The sequence below is a fragment of the Schistocerca americana genome, chromosome 2, assembly GCF_021461395.2.
Source record: "Schistocerca americana isolate TAMUIC-IGC-003095 chromosome 2, iqSchAmer2.1, whole genome shotgun sequence".
NCBI lineage: Eukaryota > Metazoa > Arthropoda > Insecta > Orthoptera > Acrididae > Schistocerca > Schistocerca americana.
This window is the reverse complement of record NC_060120.1, coordinates 69,210,657-69,229,815: the sequence shown is the minus strand read 5'-3', so window position 1 is coordinate 69,229,815 and position 19,159 is coordinate 69,210,657. Positions and strand designations below refer to the sequence as shown.

The window sequence follows — 19,159 nt, the reverse complement described above, 5'->3', positions numbered from 1 at the left end:
TTGCTCGTAATCGTGGCTATTGTAGCATCATGCACACACATGGGAGAAGAACTGTTGTTGATTTGCTGGGGAGGAATGCACTGGGAGAACACATTGGGGATAGCATAAGGTCACTAACCTTAGTTCGCTGTCATTGTTGTAGTTGCTGAACTGCTGTAGGGGGATGTGGCAGCAGCTGCGGGTACGATGTAGCTGTGTGACAGTGATGCGGCACAGTGTGCGATGAGTGCACAACAGTTCTGTGATCTGTCATTCATTAATATTCAGAACTCAATGTTGTGAGCTCAGAGACTGACAGCAGTAGAGTGCTTGACCGTAAGCTCGACCAGGGAGGAAGTGAATCAAGCTGGCAACTTAGAGCACTTGGAGCGAGTGTGAAACAGTGGGTCCTGCGGACTTGTGTGGCAGTGTAAGTGAGGCTGAATGAGCTTCGTATACATGAGCCAACTGCGTGAAGCAGCTGAGACAGTATCAAGATGTCGGGAGATAAACCAATATGCCTGAGAGAGTTCACACCAAGCACGGGTTCATCAATTTTGGCAATACGAAATGTCGACGTAAAGTTTAGGTCGAGCTTAAAGGTAGACCCAGAGGTCAGCTGCCCCATGTACGCTGATGTGCGACATGTTAGCTGTGCATAGCACAAGTTAGGTTGGAGAGATGTGAGCTGGTGTCAAGGATGCAGGGATGATGCTGACCTCTGCACATGTGTTGACAAGGAATTGAATCTTCAAGTTGTGTTTAGATACATAGAGCCTCCTGCTAGAGTTGTTCGAAATGTTCAATGAAAGATGTTTGACAAGGTTGCTATTCGGGATCGTTGTGGATTGGGCTGCCTACACTGGCCTGCGCATACAGTTTGGGAATATGCAAGGTGAGTGGCAATTCCTTGCTGCATCACCAAATGTGGTATGAAACCAGCAGGCCAAATAGGTCGGCGTTGCAGCCTTTTGTGCATGCCCTTTGTTGAGTTCAGTGGAAGTCTGCCATGCATTCAGTGTTGGCTTTGAGTGGAGTTGGTGTCGGTTGGAGGTCTAGTGGAGGCAGTGTGCACTGGTTACCACAAGATGGCTGTGTATCGCTGTACTGTGTTACATTTGCCTTTGAGCGAACAGACAGGTGGTGCTGGGGGAGGGGGGATGCTGTTGCCAACTTTGTCATCAGAACAACTGCTGGTGCTAGGGAATTGCTCTTTCTATGGCAGATGATCTAGTTCACTTAGCCAGCGAGGTGAAGTTTGATCTCCAGTGTATTAGACAAGTGCTAAAGAAGCTTAACTGCAGTTCATGAAGTTTGACAAGCTACAGCATCCACAACACAATGTCTGGTATGATCCCACAGTTGACTTGGACTGACAAGTGGCGCTAGAGTTTTGATGGAGTTCAGGATCCCAGATGTTCATTGTGAATGATATGATGAGTGACATCTTCAGGACATGATATGCATTTGATAACAGTAGTTTTAGCGGTGGCATACTTAGGCTAGGTGGGAGGGCAAAGTGCCAAATTGCTGATGAGATCAATGTGATCATAACAAAGCAGATGAAGCGTGTGTCATCACTGACGTCATGTATGTCAAGTAAGTTGTGTACCAATGCAAACCATATCTTGGGATTGTCTTTCCGTAGGAGCAGCATTGTTGGAACGCTGCTTGTCATAACGTGCTGTCTAAGTGTGGATGAGCTGGTGCATTGTGAGGTGTGGGCAGCCAAGGGGAGATCGATACATTGGCAGAAGTAAAATCTTGAGTGAATATATCGTGCAGGGTCGAAGGTCAGAGCAGTGTGTCGCCAAGGTCCTGGTGGACAGTTCAAGTCAGTGGCCACATAAGATGCATGTCCATGGGGTAGGGCAGGATCAAAACCTCAGAAGGAATGCGGTGTGAATGGCTTGTGCCCATGGTTGACCAGTGCGTGTGTGCCAGCCACAGCTGTGCCAACCGCAGGGGAATATGCACAGAGCGGACCTGGCAATTGCACAATGCACTGAGGTATTGTGTCGGTAGCCACCCCTTATGTGCTGATCACTAAACACAGGCAATGATGCATGTCACACATTTGTACAATGTGCAGTAACGTCAGGGTTCATAGACAAAAAATCACGATACTGTGCAGTATTCAAAGCACTAGGGTCGGTGTGACCGTGTGTGAACGAAGCAGATGGCATGCACTGTTGCCACCATTGATGTCCGGGATAGGTTAAATGCATCATTTGTGGTGTAGATGAAAGGGAAATGTACACGATCTGTCGTATATGTCTCTTGCATCAGTGATGGCACATAGGCTTCACAGTCAAAATCTGAAGTGGGTACAGGGCACACCGAATGCAGATCGTTGGATGGCAGCTGATCCACTGCTTATAGCGAACACACAATCGTTGATATAGTACACAGAAGCTCGGTGTCACCAATGTGGTTAATCGAGTCACTGTTGTCGATAGAGGGATAAATGAACTAGAACTAACGAAACAGTTGAATGTATGTGTGTTACTTATTAGTTGAATGTTATGCACACAAAAACATATGGAATAATACAGACTAAAATCAAGGAACATGTCACTTAATAAGTTTTGATGGCAAAGCTAATGTTTGGCGGTCGTCGTCACCACATGCCCATTGAAACTCTCAATGTCGTATTACGCATTAGTATCACTTGAAAAGACCAGTATGTTTGCCTTGCATCTTTTGGGATCAATGGCAGAAGGGATTTCAACTTTTTCTTTGGAAATCAGTTTTCCTCTTGGGCACAGTGGAATTAAAGGTTCAACCAATTTCAAGGGGTGGGAAGGTCTTCCTTTTTTTCCACTTTCTGAATGCTTATTTTAACTGCAGTCTCAATATTTTTGTAAAAATGCTTAGAGGTTTGTTCTTTCTCAGTACAATTTCTCTTGTTTTTAGCCAATTTATATTGTCCTTTTCTGTGTCAACTTTGCAATTTGTTATTAGTTTTTCCAGCATTTGTGTTCTAACGAATTCTCTCTTTTCATCTCTTTGGATAATTCCCCAAAACATTTTGCAGCCAGAAAATGAAGGCTAACCACATTGAGGCTCTCATGTGAATAACTCCAAACTTTCTTGCAGTTTCGTGTGTGGTGTTTACAGACCTAATACTATGTGCCACAATTCAATTTGTAGTTTGGTAATAGTAGACCAAGTGCCACTTACTGATCTCTGGACCAGCAACAGTACATGTAACATTGTGAATGTTACGATTAGCATGTCCGATAATGGACAAGAGGTTGGCAGCTGTCTCAAACAACACGCAAAAGACTATGTTACTGGAATGAAACTTATTCTTTGGTCGGACTTGTGAGGAAGCCGAAATTGTAACATAAAATAGTCTTGTTATTTGTAACGGTGTAGGTAAATCACCCTACGTTAGGAAAGATTACTTTGCATTATGTCTTCCAGGGCACAGCTTTTTGCTGAATGACAATGATTTTGGAAGCATTGAAAGTGTACTGAAGCTACAATGGTTGCACACTGATGATATTATGAATGACATGAAAGTAAGCCATAAAAAGAATGCTTGCCAACACCACATGGTTCTGGAGTACATTCTTGTGACTTCAGATGTCAACAGTAGGACACCAACTTTCAAATTCACTTTGCTAAAGTTATAAATGTGGTAAATAATCCTCCTCGCCTGCTTGTGAAGCACTTCAGATGTATTGCCATCACCTGGCTCATTTTTTAATCACACTTAAACGCTTACAGGTACACATTCACACCTATACTGCTACGAGAAAAAAAGAATGCAAAAAAAATTTTTGTGATCTGCCAAGGATGAAATAAAATGCCCTACACAGTGATTTATCCTCGTCCAAGACCTAGAAAACAAATTGTAACAAACACGTGTTGATTTGCCACAGGCTGACATCCAACTCAACTGATAATTGTAGCCATGGAAATTGCAGGTGTGTGAAAAATAATTTTATTTTAAAATGCATTAATGTTTCTTTTAGTTACTTCCTCATAAAACTGATTCAATAAAGAGGCATAAAATATACTTGTGAAAGTTTTCTGTTTTTCAAATAACTGATAATACCCACAATAAAAACACACCACACAGCTCACAGACCAAGAAAAGAAGGCATTGGTCTGTGCACACAAACGAAGTTGAATGAATAATCCGGCTGTCATGAAGTATGGCAACAGTGCAGCATGTAAGAGCGAGGTTCTTGCTGTAACTTGCTGCTAACTGCTCGGAAAGAGAATGAATGTTATTGGCTGCCAGTGGCTAGTGGAGGGGGATGCGCAGAACGGCTGATAATTGCCACAGGTTACATATACTGTCGCTGGTCCAGAGATCGGTAAGTGGCACTTGGTCTACTGTTACCAAACTACAAATTGAATTGTGGCTTGTGGATTTAGGATGAAAAATTGGAAATCAAACGTAGACAAAGTGGCACTTGTCTTTTCGAACATTTCATAGCTGTGATGACAATGGCGATGTTTTTCCAACACCTTATGCTGTTTCCCAATAGAATGCACTCACATCAGAAACTTTAAAGGAATGGAGCCTGGTCTAGTGATCCATAACACGCTTCAGGTGAAAAAGGTATTATGTCTTTTTATTGCGGATATTATCAGTTACTTGAAAAACAGAAAACTTTCACAAGTACATTTTATGCCTCTTTATTGAAGCAGCTTTATGAGGAAGTAGCTAAAAGAAACATTAATGCATTTTAAAAGAAAAATATTTTTCACACATCTGCAATTTCCATGACTTAAATTATCAGTTGAGTTGGATGGCAGCCTGTGGGAAATCAACATGTGTTTGTTACAATTTGTTTTCTAGGTCTTGTACAAGGATAAATCACTGTGTATGGCATTTTATTTCATCCTTGGCAGTACACGAAATTGCAAGAACGTTTGGAGTTACTCACACGAGAGCCTCACTGTGTTTAGCCTTCATTCTCTGGCTGCAAAATGTTTTTGGGGTGTTTCGCCATCAGATGCACTCACTCTGAACTAAGTACCTATGGAATCATGAATTTCTGCTGGCTGTTTCTTTACAGTGGTTGGAGCGGTGGCCTTCGTTCACACTATTCAACAATTTTGTTTGAAGAAAGAATGTATTCTAATGCTCGCTATACTGAGATATTCATAATTAACAGCAAAAGATCAATTTGCAATTATTAATTTATTTTTACAAACTTTAAATAAACTTAAGTTGAGTTTTATATTTAGTCTACATTAAAGGTAAGCAGCTGTTTCAGGTTCAGTGAAAGAGTATTTCTGGTACTTGGTTATTGTCTCAAATGCAATTGTTTCAAACTTTAACTCTCATTGGAGAAGGCCACACAGAAATTATTTTTAATCCTAACCAAGAGTAGCTTGTTTTGTCTGTGTGTATTCCAAATCTGGTTTAATGTGTGGCTTACTTATAAATATTTTTTTTTCAGGTGAGTCACTAAAACCATCTTCAAAGCCAAAGCCAAAAGAAGACATGTGGGGAGATGATATAGATATGACTTCACTGGAGTTAACAAAAATTGAAGCAAACATAAAAACAGAACCTAATGAAAGTGATTGTGCTCCCATCATTTCGTAAACATATTTTTTGTATGCCTCAAAATAACTAAAAGTCATACAGACTCATACTGTGTGCAGTAGTGGCTAATAACTTCCTTCCTGTCTTCGTAACCAGAGATGGTGATAAAGGTTTTCAGAAAGAGTATTATACTGTATAATGTTGTGATGAGTAGGAGCACATTTTATAACAGAATGTAAATAATCAATGGTTTTGCTGTCTTTATCTTCTGTGTAGTAACCTCTGCTTCTCTTTAAATTTATCTCTCCTTTCACTTGGGTTGATCATTGGTGAACTGGACTATAACTGTTATGTACTATAAGTTGTGTGTTGTAAAATATTAATGTGTAATGACTGCTGATCTGATGTACATATGACTATGTTTTTTTTTTTAATCCTTTGATGTCTCTTGTACAAATCTGGTGCTACTCATTAAAATCAGCAGTGAAGTGATGATCAAATTTAATTTATTTTTGCCTAATTTACTCCAGGAACATATGATAGTTAAAAGACAGCAGCAGTCAAATGAAACAACAAAAATTCTAGGTTGTGGGAAATGTCAATTTCTTCATCTGTTAAGAGAGAATGAAAGATAGAAGAAATTTTACTATTCTGATATGGAGAAGGAGAGGAACTGTGGCTGCAAGGGGAAAGTGAAGAATGCAGTCAGCAATGAATTCTTTGTTACACCATTACATGTTTATCTTCATCGAGATGTTTACGAATAGTAGGTTCAGTAAGTTCCATGACTGAATTTGCCCAAGCAACAATTGGTGCTATTACTTTGTACAAATATGGAATTCTGTACATTGAAATTTCCTTTAGTAACAGCAATTTTTTGTTGTGGTTGATGACAATTATATGCTGACAATTAAACACAGCAAATGCATCAAAACGTGTGTTTAGAATATAGGAGAGTAGCCCACATAAAAATGGAACGCGTCATGCACTAGTTAAACATCTGTAGTCGAATTGCATATGAAGTAGCAACACTTGTCTCGAAAGTTGGCTTCACTGCATTTTATCAGAAAGGTGTTGCAGCTGTATGTTCGTGCTTGAGTTGTGAGAATCTCATGTTGTTGAGTTATTATAGAAATGGAGCAGTTTGCATTGTGTTACATGAAGATAGGCTCCATCAAAGAACATAAAGAAATGTTTCGAGTGAAGTATCCTGGTAGGAAACTCCCCACACCCAGCACATTTCAAGATCTGCAGAAGAAATGGAGAGCTGTAGTATCCGTTCAGAATGCACAGAACAACAGGTGACTGACGGTGAGGACCACTGAAACTACAGACAGAATTCACATGGACATTACAAGAAGACCCCGCAAGTTTGTAAGGGGGTTATCGCACCAGGTTGATGTATCTCGTATATCGTGTCATGTACTAAAAAATATGAAATTAAAAGCCTATCACGTAAGTGTGGTGCAAGAGTTGAAATTTGAGGATCAGGAAAAAAGAGTTCATTATTGTAACTGGCTGTTGACATCAACTGCTAACAGGTACTTGGACCCCTTACTACCGTATTTACTCGAATCTAAGCCGCACTCAAATATAAGCCGCACCTGAAAAATGGACTCGAAATCAAGGAAAACAAATTTCCCGAATCTAAGCCGCACCTGAAATTTGAGACTCGAAATTCAAGGGAAGAGAAAAGTTTTAGGCCGCACCTCCAAATCGAAACAAAGTTGGTCTACTGTAATATGAGACACAATTTAGGTAGAATAAATGACAATACAGCTACAGTAGTTTGGTTCGAGTCGTAAGCTTAGCAGTTAAGCTTTACCAGGTAGCCATTGCTATGCGTCAGGCGTGCTTCGCCTGGTTTGAATGGGTTGCTTATTTTTCTTTGATCTGATAAGTGCCATTCTCTTTGTTATAGGTGTTTACGTCACTCTAGGCTGAAAATGCATTATTGTACTGTGTCATGTGTTGTTTGTCGCATTCTGATAGTAAGTGTTTACGGCCTGTCGCCGCTCGCGGCATGTCTTTCTTAGGTGCGCGCTACCGCCGCTTACAATAAAAAGAAAGAAAGGAATTGTCTCATTAGCGAAACAATGGCAAGAGACTGCAATTTGTTGTTAATTATACTGGTGTTTTCTTTGATAATGATCAACAAGAACCAAATAATAGACTGCGTATGATAGATGTTCTGAACGACAGTTTAGCTAAAATTTTTCTCCGTCTGAAAATCTTTGCAGACGTCTCTTTTGTACATTACATTCTGCACAGAAATTAAGTCATCTTAGATTTAAAAATCTAGTCAATTGCTGTGCTTCATTTCTGATTGTATCACTATTAGGCATCAGAATAATACGAATATAAACATGACATGATATGTATATTCTTCCGCATTTGCTGCTGCCTCACACTAATTTCGTAGGTTATTAGGTAGACATGATTTAAATGAGATAGCAGCAAACACGAAAGAATACATGGCAAAATGTTTATATCCGTATTATTCTTATGTTGAAGAAAATACTGCATGTGATTCGCAATTCATAAAAGTTCCTATTAGCAACCATCTCTTCTCACAGGTAGGAAAAAATTCAGAACGTAGAGTTGGCCATATTGACAAACATCCCAAATAGTCTTGCCAGTCGGATTTTCGTAGTACATTGAAATGCTGCTACATTCGAAGATGAACAACACGGAATTTGTATTTACTTCGTTGGATAATTTATGAAAATGCAGTGGTCGAAACTCGGGGCGGAGAAAAAAGCTCGTCTTACACCTTTTTTTTAAAAAAAATTATTTAGTGACGCAGAGGTTTTGGCGCCAGTATTTATCTTTGTGCCTGCAAAGCATGCCTGTGTAGTGCTACATATATTCGACGGCAGAAGTTAGTTCTGGCGGCACCTACCAACATTTTTCAGAACTTCCACTTACTTTGCACTCGATTCTAAGCCGCAGGCGATTTTTTTGGATTACAAAAACCGGAAAAAAAGTGCGGCTTAGATTCGAGTAAATATGGTATACTTCCATGTCCGATGAGACCTGGTTTCATTTGTCAGGTTATGTAAACTCTCAGAATTGCAGGTACTGGTCGCAGGACTACCCACACATTCTGCATGAAGAACCTCTCCACTCAAAGAAGATAGGTGTTTGGTGTGTGTTGTCCTGCATGCACATTATTGGCCCCGTATTTTTCAATTACACCTTTAACAGTGCCCGATATAGAGAGAACCTTGATTCTTTCTATGCCCAGCTAACAGATGCAGAGAAGCTGTATGCAGTATTGAAGAAGACTGAGCTATTACTCACACATAAAGCCTAAATATAGTGCACATCACCAATGTGTCCCCTGAAGACAGGCTTGTCAGTAGAGGCCTCTGGCCCCCAAAGTCCCCAGACTTAACATCATGTGATTTTTATTTATGGGGCACACTAAAAAGCAAAGTTCATGCTGACAAGTCTCACACAATAGATGATCTTAAATAGAACATTGCAGTGTGGTGTTGATAATGTCATCACACAAAGTCTCCAATGCCTGGATGTCTGTGGCCAAACCTCCAGTATCTCTTATAAACAGGAAACTACATGATTTTTAACTTTACTATTATCTGTTCATTTTAGTTAGGTCATTGTTACTTGAATCTCGGGCTTGAGGTGTACCAGTTTTATGTGCGAAACCCTATATAATAACAGTCTCTTTTATTGGCAAACTCATACGTGAATAAGATAAACAATATATTAGAAAGGAAACAATCAACACTCTCGCAGGACGTATGTAAAACCTGATCGGTTGATTGTATATTCCCACGCTGCCCCCATCCTCCTGCCCCCCTTAATGTGCAAAGCACTTGATATAGAGGGGTACTTGAACCTAACTTGTTGTCCAGCTCTTTTGCGGGCAGTTGGTTGTGACATCGGTGCTGTTGTAAATGTGGTCAAAAATGGGGACGGGTGAGCATTGACCCTGTAGCTGAGGTCTGTGTTGATGAGTCAGGACATTGTGGAATAGTAGCTATTGGTGTGCTGTCCAAAGGTGGTGACAGTATGATCATTGTTGGTTTAATTTCTTGATAAATACCTTACTGCATTTGTAATTTTGCAAAATGTCTAATGTGTGGTGCCTTTGTCACAACACTTGGAAAGGTCTGGTGTATGGGGGCTGAAGAGGACCTCAAAGCGAATCAGTGCAGAGCGTGACATGTGAACAGTCTGCCAATGCTTTACGTACAACAAAAACTGGCCGTTTGCTGTGGTGCAAAGCTGGTGGCTATGTATATATTGGCGATATGTTCCTGAATTTGCTGTACCAATGGTGGCAGTTCCTCCTGGTATGGCAGTGGTGCAGGTGAGAGGTAGCCCGTGGGAATCCTCAGCGGCTCCCCATAACCTTTTCAGCCAGTAGTGCACCTGTGTTAGATTTATAAGCAAACCTTAGCCCGAAAAGGGCCAAAGGAAGTGTTTCTAGGGCTTCTCTGGGTGACACATGAGAGTGGGCTTTAAAGTCCTATGCCACCTTTCAACTATTCCATTGCTGACATTATGACATCTTGTAGTGTGATGTTGTTGGAAACTGCACAGTTTAGACAATTCGTTGTGAAGATTGTATTCAAATTGCTGGATCTGGTCTGTTGTAATATCGAGAGGACAACCAAAGTCCACTAACGAGTTTACTCTGAACATTTTTATAATTATCTCGGCAGGTATGTCTGTTACTGGTATAGCTTCTGCCTATCGTGCATATGTCAACTGCCGTTAACAAATACCTGGAACTTCTGAAGGCAAGGCATAGGGCCAATAAAGTCATATGTGCATGTGATCAAACCTCCTTGGAGGTTCAGGGAAATGTCTGTATGAAAGCAGCCTCTCACCTTGCAGCACAGGCACTGAAGCATGCATGAGCCCAGGCCCAAGCATCTTTCTTTATTGAGGGCCGCGCAAAACGGTCAGTTAATAATTTATTCATGGCATTTGCACCTGGATGTGCCAGGTTGTAGACACTGTCGAGTAACACTTTGCGAAATTGTGGTGAGCCTTAGGGCTGTGGCTTCTGTTGTGAGTTGTAACACCATATTTTAGAGTTGAGATCTGGCATCTCGACTTGCTTCAGTCTCTGAGCCAGTGAAGTATCGTTTTGTGAAAGTTGCAATTGTTGCTCTGTTGCTTGGGCCTTGGCAAGATTGTTGTTCAAAATGTTTACCAAACTACAAATGCAAGAATAGTAGTAAGCGAATACATTTTCTGTGCCTTTATTGAAGAGGGTAACATTTATCACTGACATTTTGAAAAGCCGGCACGATTGCCTTGTGATCCGTACAGCTCATCAGCGAGCTTTGATTTGAGGGCAAAAATACCTCACGCTCTTGTATATTGCCAACAGCTCTCCATTTGAATCACTCCATTTCCTTTGCCCTGGCTGTAAGGAAAGAGGGGCTAGCTTAACGGCTGCCAATGACTGTTGACTTTCTGGGGCGGAGTGCCTTCAATTGCAATTTTTCTGGCACCTACAACAATAGCCAGTGGAGTGGATGGTAAGAGATGGGTGAGAAGCTGTGCCTCTGTGAGAGACACCTGTAAATCACAAAAAGCCTTGTCCATTTTCAGAGCCCACTTGAGTTCTCATTTGCCCTTTCTCAGAAGATGACTGCAATAAAAATTCACAATGCCCAGCCCCATCCCAGTTATTGGTAATCTATTGGCTTTGGAAGATCATGTAAAATGTATAACTTCTCTAGTAATTAGTAGATACCATCAGCCAAAGGGCCAGTGACAATATATTTGTCATTTATCACAATGCAGTGGCCGTATAGTCTCTCTCATTCTTAGTGAACATGTCTATCATGTAACAGTGTTAGATGAAAGGATATCACCCAAATATGCAAAACAAAGTGCCAGTCCCTGCAAAACCATCAAAAATGTGATCTCTGGTGTAGAGGTCACTTCCTGGTGATGCCTGAAATAGTCATTGGTGGCTCCACACTGCAGTGGCACAAGGCAGTTGCATGGCATCGGAGATTCAGATAATTTCTTTAGCAAACTCTGGATCTATTTGCAGCCACATGACCCCACAGAAGCAAGCAAGGCCGCGGGACTAGCGACTACTGGTGGTGCTCATGCTGCCTCACTCGAGGCCTTTTGGCTGTCATCTGCAGGTGTGGGGCCTGTGACTTCACTGTGTAGTCCCCTTGCATGGCAATGGTGTGAGAAAGATTGCTGGTAGAGTAGGCGAACAGCTCATACACAGCAAGAAAGAACACGAATTTCAGTCACTTTGCAGTTGTCGAACCTATTTGTTAGACATGGATTTGTCAAGCCCACAGAAAGTGCAAAATCTGAAAGAAAATGAGAAACTGAATAGACTGAGTGACTTCAGCGACCATAAAATTTCACGTGAAATGGGTACCAAAATCTCTATTGATCGTTAGATTTTTGTGACCATGAGTGTGGATAATGGAATTGTTTACAGCCATTAAACTTAAAGGCTTGACATCAGTTGTGCACGAGGCAGTCAGTTTTTTGATCTCCGTGTAGATGTTGATCAAGAAAACCAGATCAGAAATTTCATCAGAAATACAGTCCTGGAAATGGAAAAAAGAACACATTGACACCGGCGTGTCAGACCCACCATACTTGCTCCGGACACTGCGAGAGGCCTGTACAAGCAATGATCACACGCACGGCACAGCGGACACACCAGGAACCGCGGTGTTGGCCGTCGAATGGCGCTAGCTGCGCAGCATTTGTGCACCGCCGCCGTCAGTGTCAGCCAGTTTGCCGTGGCATACGGAGCTCCATCGCAGTCTTTAACACTGGTAGCATGCCGCGACAGCGTGGACGTGAACCGTATGTGCAGTTGACGGACTTTGAGCGAGGGCGTATAGTGGGCATGCGGGAGGCCGAGTGGACGTACCACCGAATTGCTCAACACGTGGGGCATGAGGACTCAGCAGTACATCGATGTTGTCGCCAGTGGTCGGCGGAAGGTGCACGTGCCCGTCGACCTGGGACCGGACCGCAGCGACGCACGGATGCACGCCAAGACCGTAGGATCCTACCCAGTGCCGTAGGGGACCGCACCACCACTTCCCAGCAAATTAGGGACACTGTTGCTCCTGGGGTATCGGCGAGGACCATTCACAACCGTCTCCATGAAGCTGGGCTACGGTCCCGCACACCGTTAGGCCGTCTTCCGCTCACGCCCCAACATCGTGCAGCCCGCCTCCAGTGGTGTCGCAACAGGCGTGAATGGAGGGACGAATGGAGACGTGTCGTCTTCAACGATGAGAGTCGCTTCTGCCTTGGTGCCAATGATGGTCGTATGCGTGATTGGCGCCGTGCAGGTGAGCGCCACAATCAGGACTGCATACGACCGAGGCACACAGGGCCAACACCCGGCATCATGGTGTGGGGAGCGATCTGCTACACTGGCCGTACACCACTGGTGATCGTCGAGGGGACACTGAATAGTGCACGGTACATCCAAACCGTCATCGAACCCATCGTTCTACCATTCCTAGACCGGCAAGGGAACTTGCTGTTCCAACAGGACAATGCACGTCCGCATGTATCCCATGCCTCCCAACGTGCTCTAGAAGGTGTAAGTCAACTACCCTGGCCAGCAAGATCTCCGGATCTGTCCCCCATTGAGCATGTTTGGGACTGGATGAAGCGTCGTCTCACGCGGTCTGCACGTCCAGCACGAACGCTGGTCCAACTGAGGCGCCAGGTGGAAATGGCACGGCAAGCCGTTCCACAGGACTACATCCAGCATCTCTACGATCGTCTCCATGGGAGAATAGCAGCCTGCATTGCTGCGAAAGGTGGATATACACTGTACTAGTGCCGACATTGTGCATGCTCTGTTGCCTGTGTCTATGTGGCTGTGGTTCTGTCAGTGTAATCATGTGATGTATCTGACCCCAGGAATGTGTCAATAAAGTTTCCCCTTCCTGGGACAATGAATTCACGGTGTTCTTATTTCAATTTCCAGGAGTGTATGTAAGTGCCGTGCCACTGTAGTGCACACCAGAAGTACCAGTGTTAGTCATTTGAGCAGGTTTTGTACTGCTATAGAAGATGTCTGTGCCATCTGTACGGTGCAGTCTGTAGGTGTTGCAATCTGTCATGCCTAATCCAAATTGTCCCGGCTGTTTGGATGGGTGCACGGCTTTGAGCACTTTGCAGCATGACATCCTAAATATCTATGACACCCGCAGTTACTAGTGAAGCTAGCTTCAAATTGGCTGCGATCTTGAGATTGAGGGACAGAAGAATGTTGTGAGCAAGTCAAGTTTTTGGGGTCAGTCCTTAACTGTAAAACCTGTAACTGTTTGGCCATTGTCTCAACTGTTGTGCATAGACTTAACGAGCTCTTTGGCTGTGCTCGGTGAGTGTTGGTATGAGGGGGCAACACAATGAAGTGTAGCATCTTCATGTGATCTTGGCGGTCATTGGTGTATTCACCTGGAATGTTGGTAGTTGCCGAGACCGCAGCCCCCACAGCAGTTCAGTTTAGCATTGTGTGCACCCTGTCGGCCACTGGCAGCAACAGATGTATAGGTTTTCTTTTGTGCATTATCAAAGCTAAATGCACTTTTGAAGGCAGCTGTTGTTGCCAGACATGTAACAATATATCATTAGAAATCACACTTGTGTCAGCCATAATAACTAAATGTCTCCAGAGCACTGATGTGTTTTTGTAACCTAGTTTTTCATAGAACATACACTCCTGGAAATTGAAATAAGAACACCGTGAATTCATTGTCCCAGGAAGGGGAAACTTTATTGACACATTCCTGGGGTCAGATACATCACATGATCACACTGACAGAACCACAGGCACATAGACACAGGCAACAGAGCATGCACAATGTCGGCACTAGTACAGTGTATATCCACCTTTCGCAGCAATGCAGGCTGCTATTCTCCCATGGAGACGATCGTAGAGATGCTGGATGTAGTCCTGTGGAACGGCTTGCCATGCCATTTCCACCTGGCGCCTCAGTTGGACCAGCGTTCGTGCTGGACGTGCAGACCGCGTGAGACGACGCTTCGTCCAGTCCCAAACATGCTCAATGGGGGACAGATCCGGAGATCTTGCTGGCCAGGGTAGTTGACTTACACCTTCTAGAGCACGTTGGGTGGCATGGGATACATGCGGACGTGCGTTGTCCTGTTGGAACAGCAAGTTCCCTTGCCGGTCTAGGAATGGTAGAACGATGGGTTCGATGACGGTTTGGATGTACCGTGCACTATTCAGTGTCCCCTCGACGATCACCAGTGATGTACGGCCAGCGTAGGAGATCGCTCGCCACACCATGATGCCGGGTGTTGGCCCTGTGTGCCTCGGTCGTATGCAGTCCTGATTGTGGCGCTCACCTGCACGGCGCCAAACACGCATACGACCATCATTGGCACCAAGGCAGAAGCGACTCTCATCGCTGAAGACGACACGTCTCCATTCGTCCCTCCATTCACGCCTGTCGCGACACCACTGGAGGCGGGCTGCACGATGTTGGGGCGTGAGCGGAAGACGGCCTAACGGTGTGCGGGACCGTAGCCCAGCTTCATGGAGACGGTTGCGAATGGTCCTCGCCGATACCCCAGGAGCAACAGTGTCCCTAATTTGCTGGGAAGTGGCGGTGCGGTCCCCTACGGCACTGCGTAGGATCCTACGGTCTTGGCATGCATCCGTGCGTCGCTGCGGTCCGGTCCCAGGTCGACGGGCACGTGCACCTTCCGCCGACCACTGGCGACAACATCGATGTACTGTGGAGACCTCACGCCCCACGTGTTGAGCAATTCGGCGGTACGTCCACCCGGCCTCCCGCATGCCCACTATACGCCCGCGCTCAAAGTCCGTCAACTGCACATACGGTTCACGTCCACGCTGTCGCGGCATGCTACCAGTGTTAAAGACTGCGATGGAGCTCCGTATGCCACGGCAAACTGGCTGACACTGACGGCGACGGTGCACAAATGCTGCGCAGCTAGCGCCATTCGACGGCCAACACCGCGATTCCTGGTGTGTCCGCTGTGCCGTGCGTGTGATCATTGCTTGTACAGCCCTCTCGCAGTGTCCGGAGCAAGTATGGTGGGTCTGACACACCGGTGTCAATGTGTTCTTTTTTCCATTTCCAGGAGTGTATTTGTGTAAGCTTTTGATCAGGCAGTTTAATGCAGTGAGCAACTAAAGCCATTTTGAGAGCACAGTAGGCTCGTTAGTGGTATGGGTGCAAATAATGCCCGAAACTGAAGCGGTCACTCGTTAGTCCAGGTTGCTGATTACCTGTGTAAACTGCTTCAGTGACTTGTTGATGTTCTCCAGAATCACAAACCATATTTTAGATTGTTCAGGCTTGAACAGCAAGGCACTCAACTGCATGTGTGCAGAGAAGAATCACACAAGCTAGCTGGCAGGAAGTCTTTGCCATGTGTGCTGTTGCGATGTGGATGAGAACACCAGAAACGATAACCTCTTTATATCTGGTTTGATGTCACTTCCCGGCATAGTGGGAGTACCCATTGCAGATGATTGCACATTAAAAGTCAAGGCACATAGCAGATTATCCGGAAAGTTGTGTTACACAGCGCAGCTATGCTTATGTAGGGGTCACTGGTTATGCAGGAGAAATTAATACCCAGATATGACAATGACAACTTTTATTGAGAAACTCACTAGGAACATAAACAAGGCGAACAATAAATGAGGAAAACCATCACTTTCACAGAAAATACATAAAACTTGATTTATTGATCATCTAGTCCCACAAGATCATTAAAAAACCAGTGTTGAACTATTATTTACAAAAAGTGAATACTCGTAAATTTTTTGACAACTGTCACTGTAGTTCAGAGTAGATCACCCACAGTTATAGTGGGCTTTGCACTGTTACTTTGTGTGTGCGCACAACGAGGCACTTCAGATGGTTTTGTTTATATGTGTATGACAACACATCAGTGTTGCTGCAGTTCTAGGCAACTCGGCTTTTCAGTCTGTGTAGCAGTTCATTTTGCTCTAGAGGTTTGCATGTAAATATTCCATGGATTCTATACAAATGGTGGTCCTTAAATAGCAGCCAGCAAAGCAACTAACAGAGAGGCAGAATTGTTTAATATCTCTACAAAATGACAGTGAAGAGAGTGACAAATGAGGGGGAGGTAGCAAATTCAGCAGGAAGTTCTGTTTTTCTTGTGCTTGGAAATACAAGAAGAAATCATCCCACATGACAAATATTGGCTTTTTTATGAAAGTGTAATTGGGTAAAAGACGCACATGAAACAACCAACTTTTCTAAGTGTGGAATACTTTTTCCTCCTGTAAAGCATACACATGTTTTAAAGCAAGAAATGAAATGTGCTTCTGTCATATTTTGGGCAGGAGTCACTGTTTTTTGAGGAAAAGGTACCCTGCACTTAGAAAGTTAATTGTTTCTTGTCAGAAAGAAACTGGCAGACAGTATGACAAGCCTTTGTATTATTTTGAGAAAAATTTAAGTCATGTGAAAAAGATCATTTGGAAGAAAAGTACTAATGTAATATGAAGATATTGTGGCATAGAGATTTCACTTTCTTCATGAGTTGCAAGAAATAAATCCGGAGCATATAATGCAGGTATATGAAACATTTATTAGCCTTCTGTTGGGCACAGTGTCCTCCACAACAAGACAATGTGCAGTATACCAAGTTAATCACACCCATTATTAATTTGTTGTTTATTATATTTCAACAATAGAACACATTATAAATGGCAAATATCTTTAGAGAAAGACAAAGGTGACATAAGAGCAAACTAACAATAGAAATATTAATCACTCAGTTGAGTCATTGTCACTGTGGTAACAAATGAGGACTTTTTCCCCTGTTATACCTTTTCTCTTGACCCCAGTTCCATGTCTTTGTGTGTGATTTTAGGTTTTCCTGTAGGAAAGCTGGTGGCATCATCTGGAAGGCACTTCCTTTATTTCTGTTTTTCTCTTCTGTTTCTTCTTCATGTTTTGGCCTATAATGATTTAGCATCTGCTGTAGTTCCATATGAATTCTTGAGATGTCCATAGATGGTTGTTTCAGTAATTTTTCTTTTGGTACAATTTTCATTGTTACCAAAATAAATTACTGGTACATTCATAACCAAACAAATGCATTTATGTCTACATCTACATCTATACACTGTAAACCACCATGAGTTGCATGGCAGAGGGTACATCCCATTGTACTAGTTATGAGGGTTTCCTTCTGTTCCATTCACATATGGAGCATGAGAAGAATGATTGTTTGAATGCCTCTGTGCATGCATTAATTATTCTAATCTTATCCTCATGATCTCTGTGTGAGCAATATATACAGGGTTGTAGTATACTCCTAGAGTAATCATTTAAAGACGGTTCTTGAAACTGTGTTAATAGACTTTCTCAGAATAGTTTGTCTTCAAGAGTCTGCCATTTCAGTTCCTTCAATATCTCTGTGACACTCTCCCACAGATTAAACAAATCTGTGACCATTTGTGCTGCCCTTCCTGTATATATTCAATATCCCCTGTTAGTTCTATTTTGAATGGGTCCCACACACTTGAGCAATATTCTAGGATGGGCCACACGAGTCATTTGTAAGCAATCTCTTTTGTAGACTGACTGCAATTCCCCAGTGTTCTGTCACTAAACCGAAGTCTATCACCTGCTTTACGCACAACTGAACCTATGTGATCATCACATTTCATATCCCTACAAAGTATTACACTCAGGTATTTGTATGAGTTGGCCGATTCCAACAGTGACTCATTGATATTATAATCATAAGATACTATGTTTTCTCATTTTGTGAAGTGAAGTGCAAAATTTTAAATTTCTGAACATTTAAAGTAAGTTGCTCATCTCTGCACCATGTTGAAATCTTATCAAGATCTGATTGAATATCTATGCAGGTTCTTTCAGATATTATTTCATCATCTGCAAAAGGCCTGATGTAACTACTGATATTGTCTGCTGGGTCATTATTGTAGGACTACAACGTGATCAGCAAGGGCTGCAACAAAACTTACGTGGGGCAGCTGACGAAGAATCTCCATCCAAGGTAATATGCTGCATCCATCCTACCAAAAAGTCCTCAATCCAGCCACAAATTTCACTTGATACCTCACATGATCATATTTTCGACAAGTGTAGGTGGGGTACTGAGTCAAATACTTTTCAAAAATCAAGAAACACTGCATGCACCGGTTTGCTTTGATCCAAAGCTGTCAGTATGTCATCTAAGAAAAATATGAGTTGGGTTTCACATGATTGAAGTTTTCGAAAATCATGTTGGTTGGCATTGTGGAGGTCATTCTGTTCAAGGTACCTCATTATGTTTGACCTCAGAATATGTTCTAGGATTCTACAACAAATTGATATCAAGGTTACTGGATGGTAGTTTTGTGGATCAGTTCTACTATCATTCTTGTAGATGGGTGTGACCTGTGGCTTTTTCCAAGAACTGGGCATGGGTTTTTGTTCGAGGGATCTACAGTAGATTATAGTGAGAAGAGGGCCTAACTCAGCTGCAAATTCAGTATAGAACCAGACAGGGATTCCATCAGGGCCTGGAACTTTGTTCAGTTTTAATGATTTCAGCTGTTTCTCAACACCACTGACACTGATTCTTATTTCATTCATATTTTTAGTGGTATGAGGATTAAAT

General features: G+C 42.9%; 1 protein-coding gene across 2 annotated transcripts in view; it reads left to right on the top strand.

Moving 5' to 3' along the window:
- The window catches only part of LOC124596615 (DNA primase large subunit), a 91,372-nt gene extending 85,409 nt beyond the window's left edge, over positions 1-5,963 (top strand). The window contains exon 10 of one of the 2 annotated variants that reach the window (XM_047135837.1): positions 5,406-5,963. In XM_047135837.1, the coding sequence (XP_046991793.1) occupies positions 5,406-5,554 (149 nt within the window). In that variant the 3' untranslated portion in view covers positions 5,555-5,963. The remainder of the gene's footprint in view (positions 1-5,405) is intronic. The other variant, XM_047135838.1, reaches the window with a different exon arrangement.
- Positions 5,964-19,159: the final 13,196 nt, after the last annotated feature.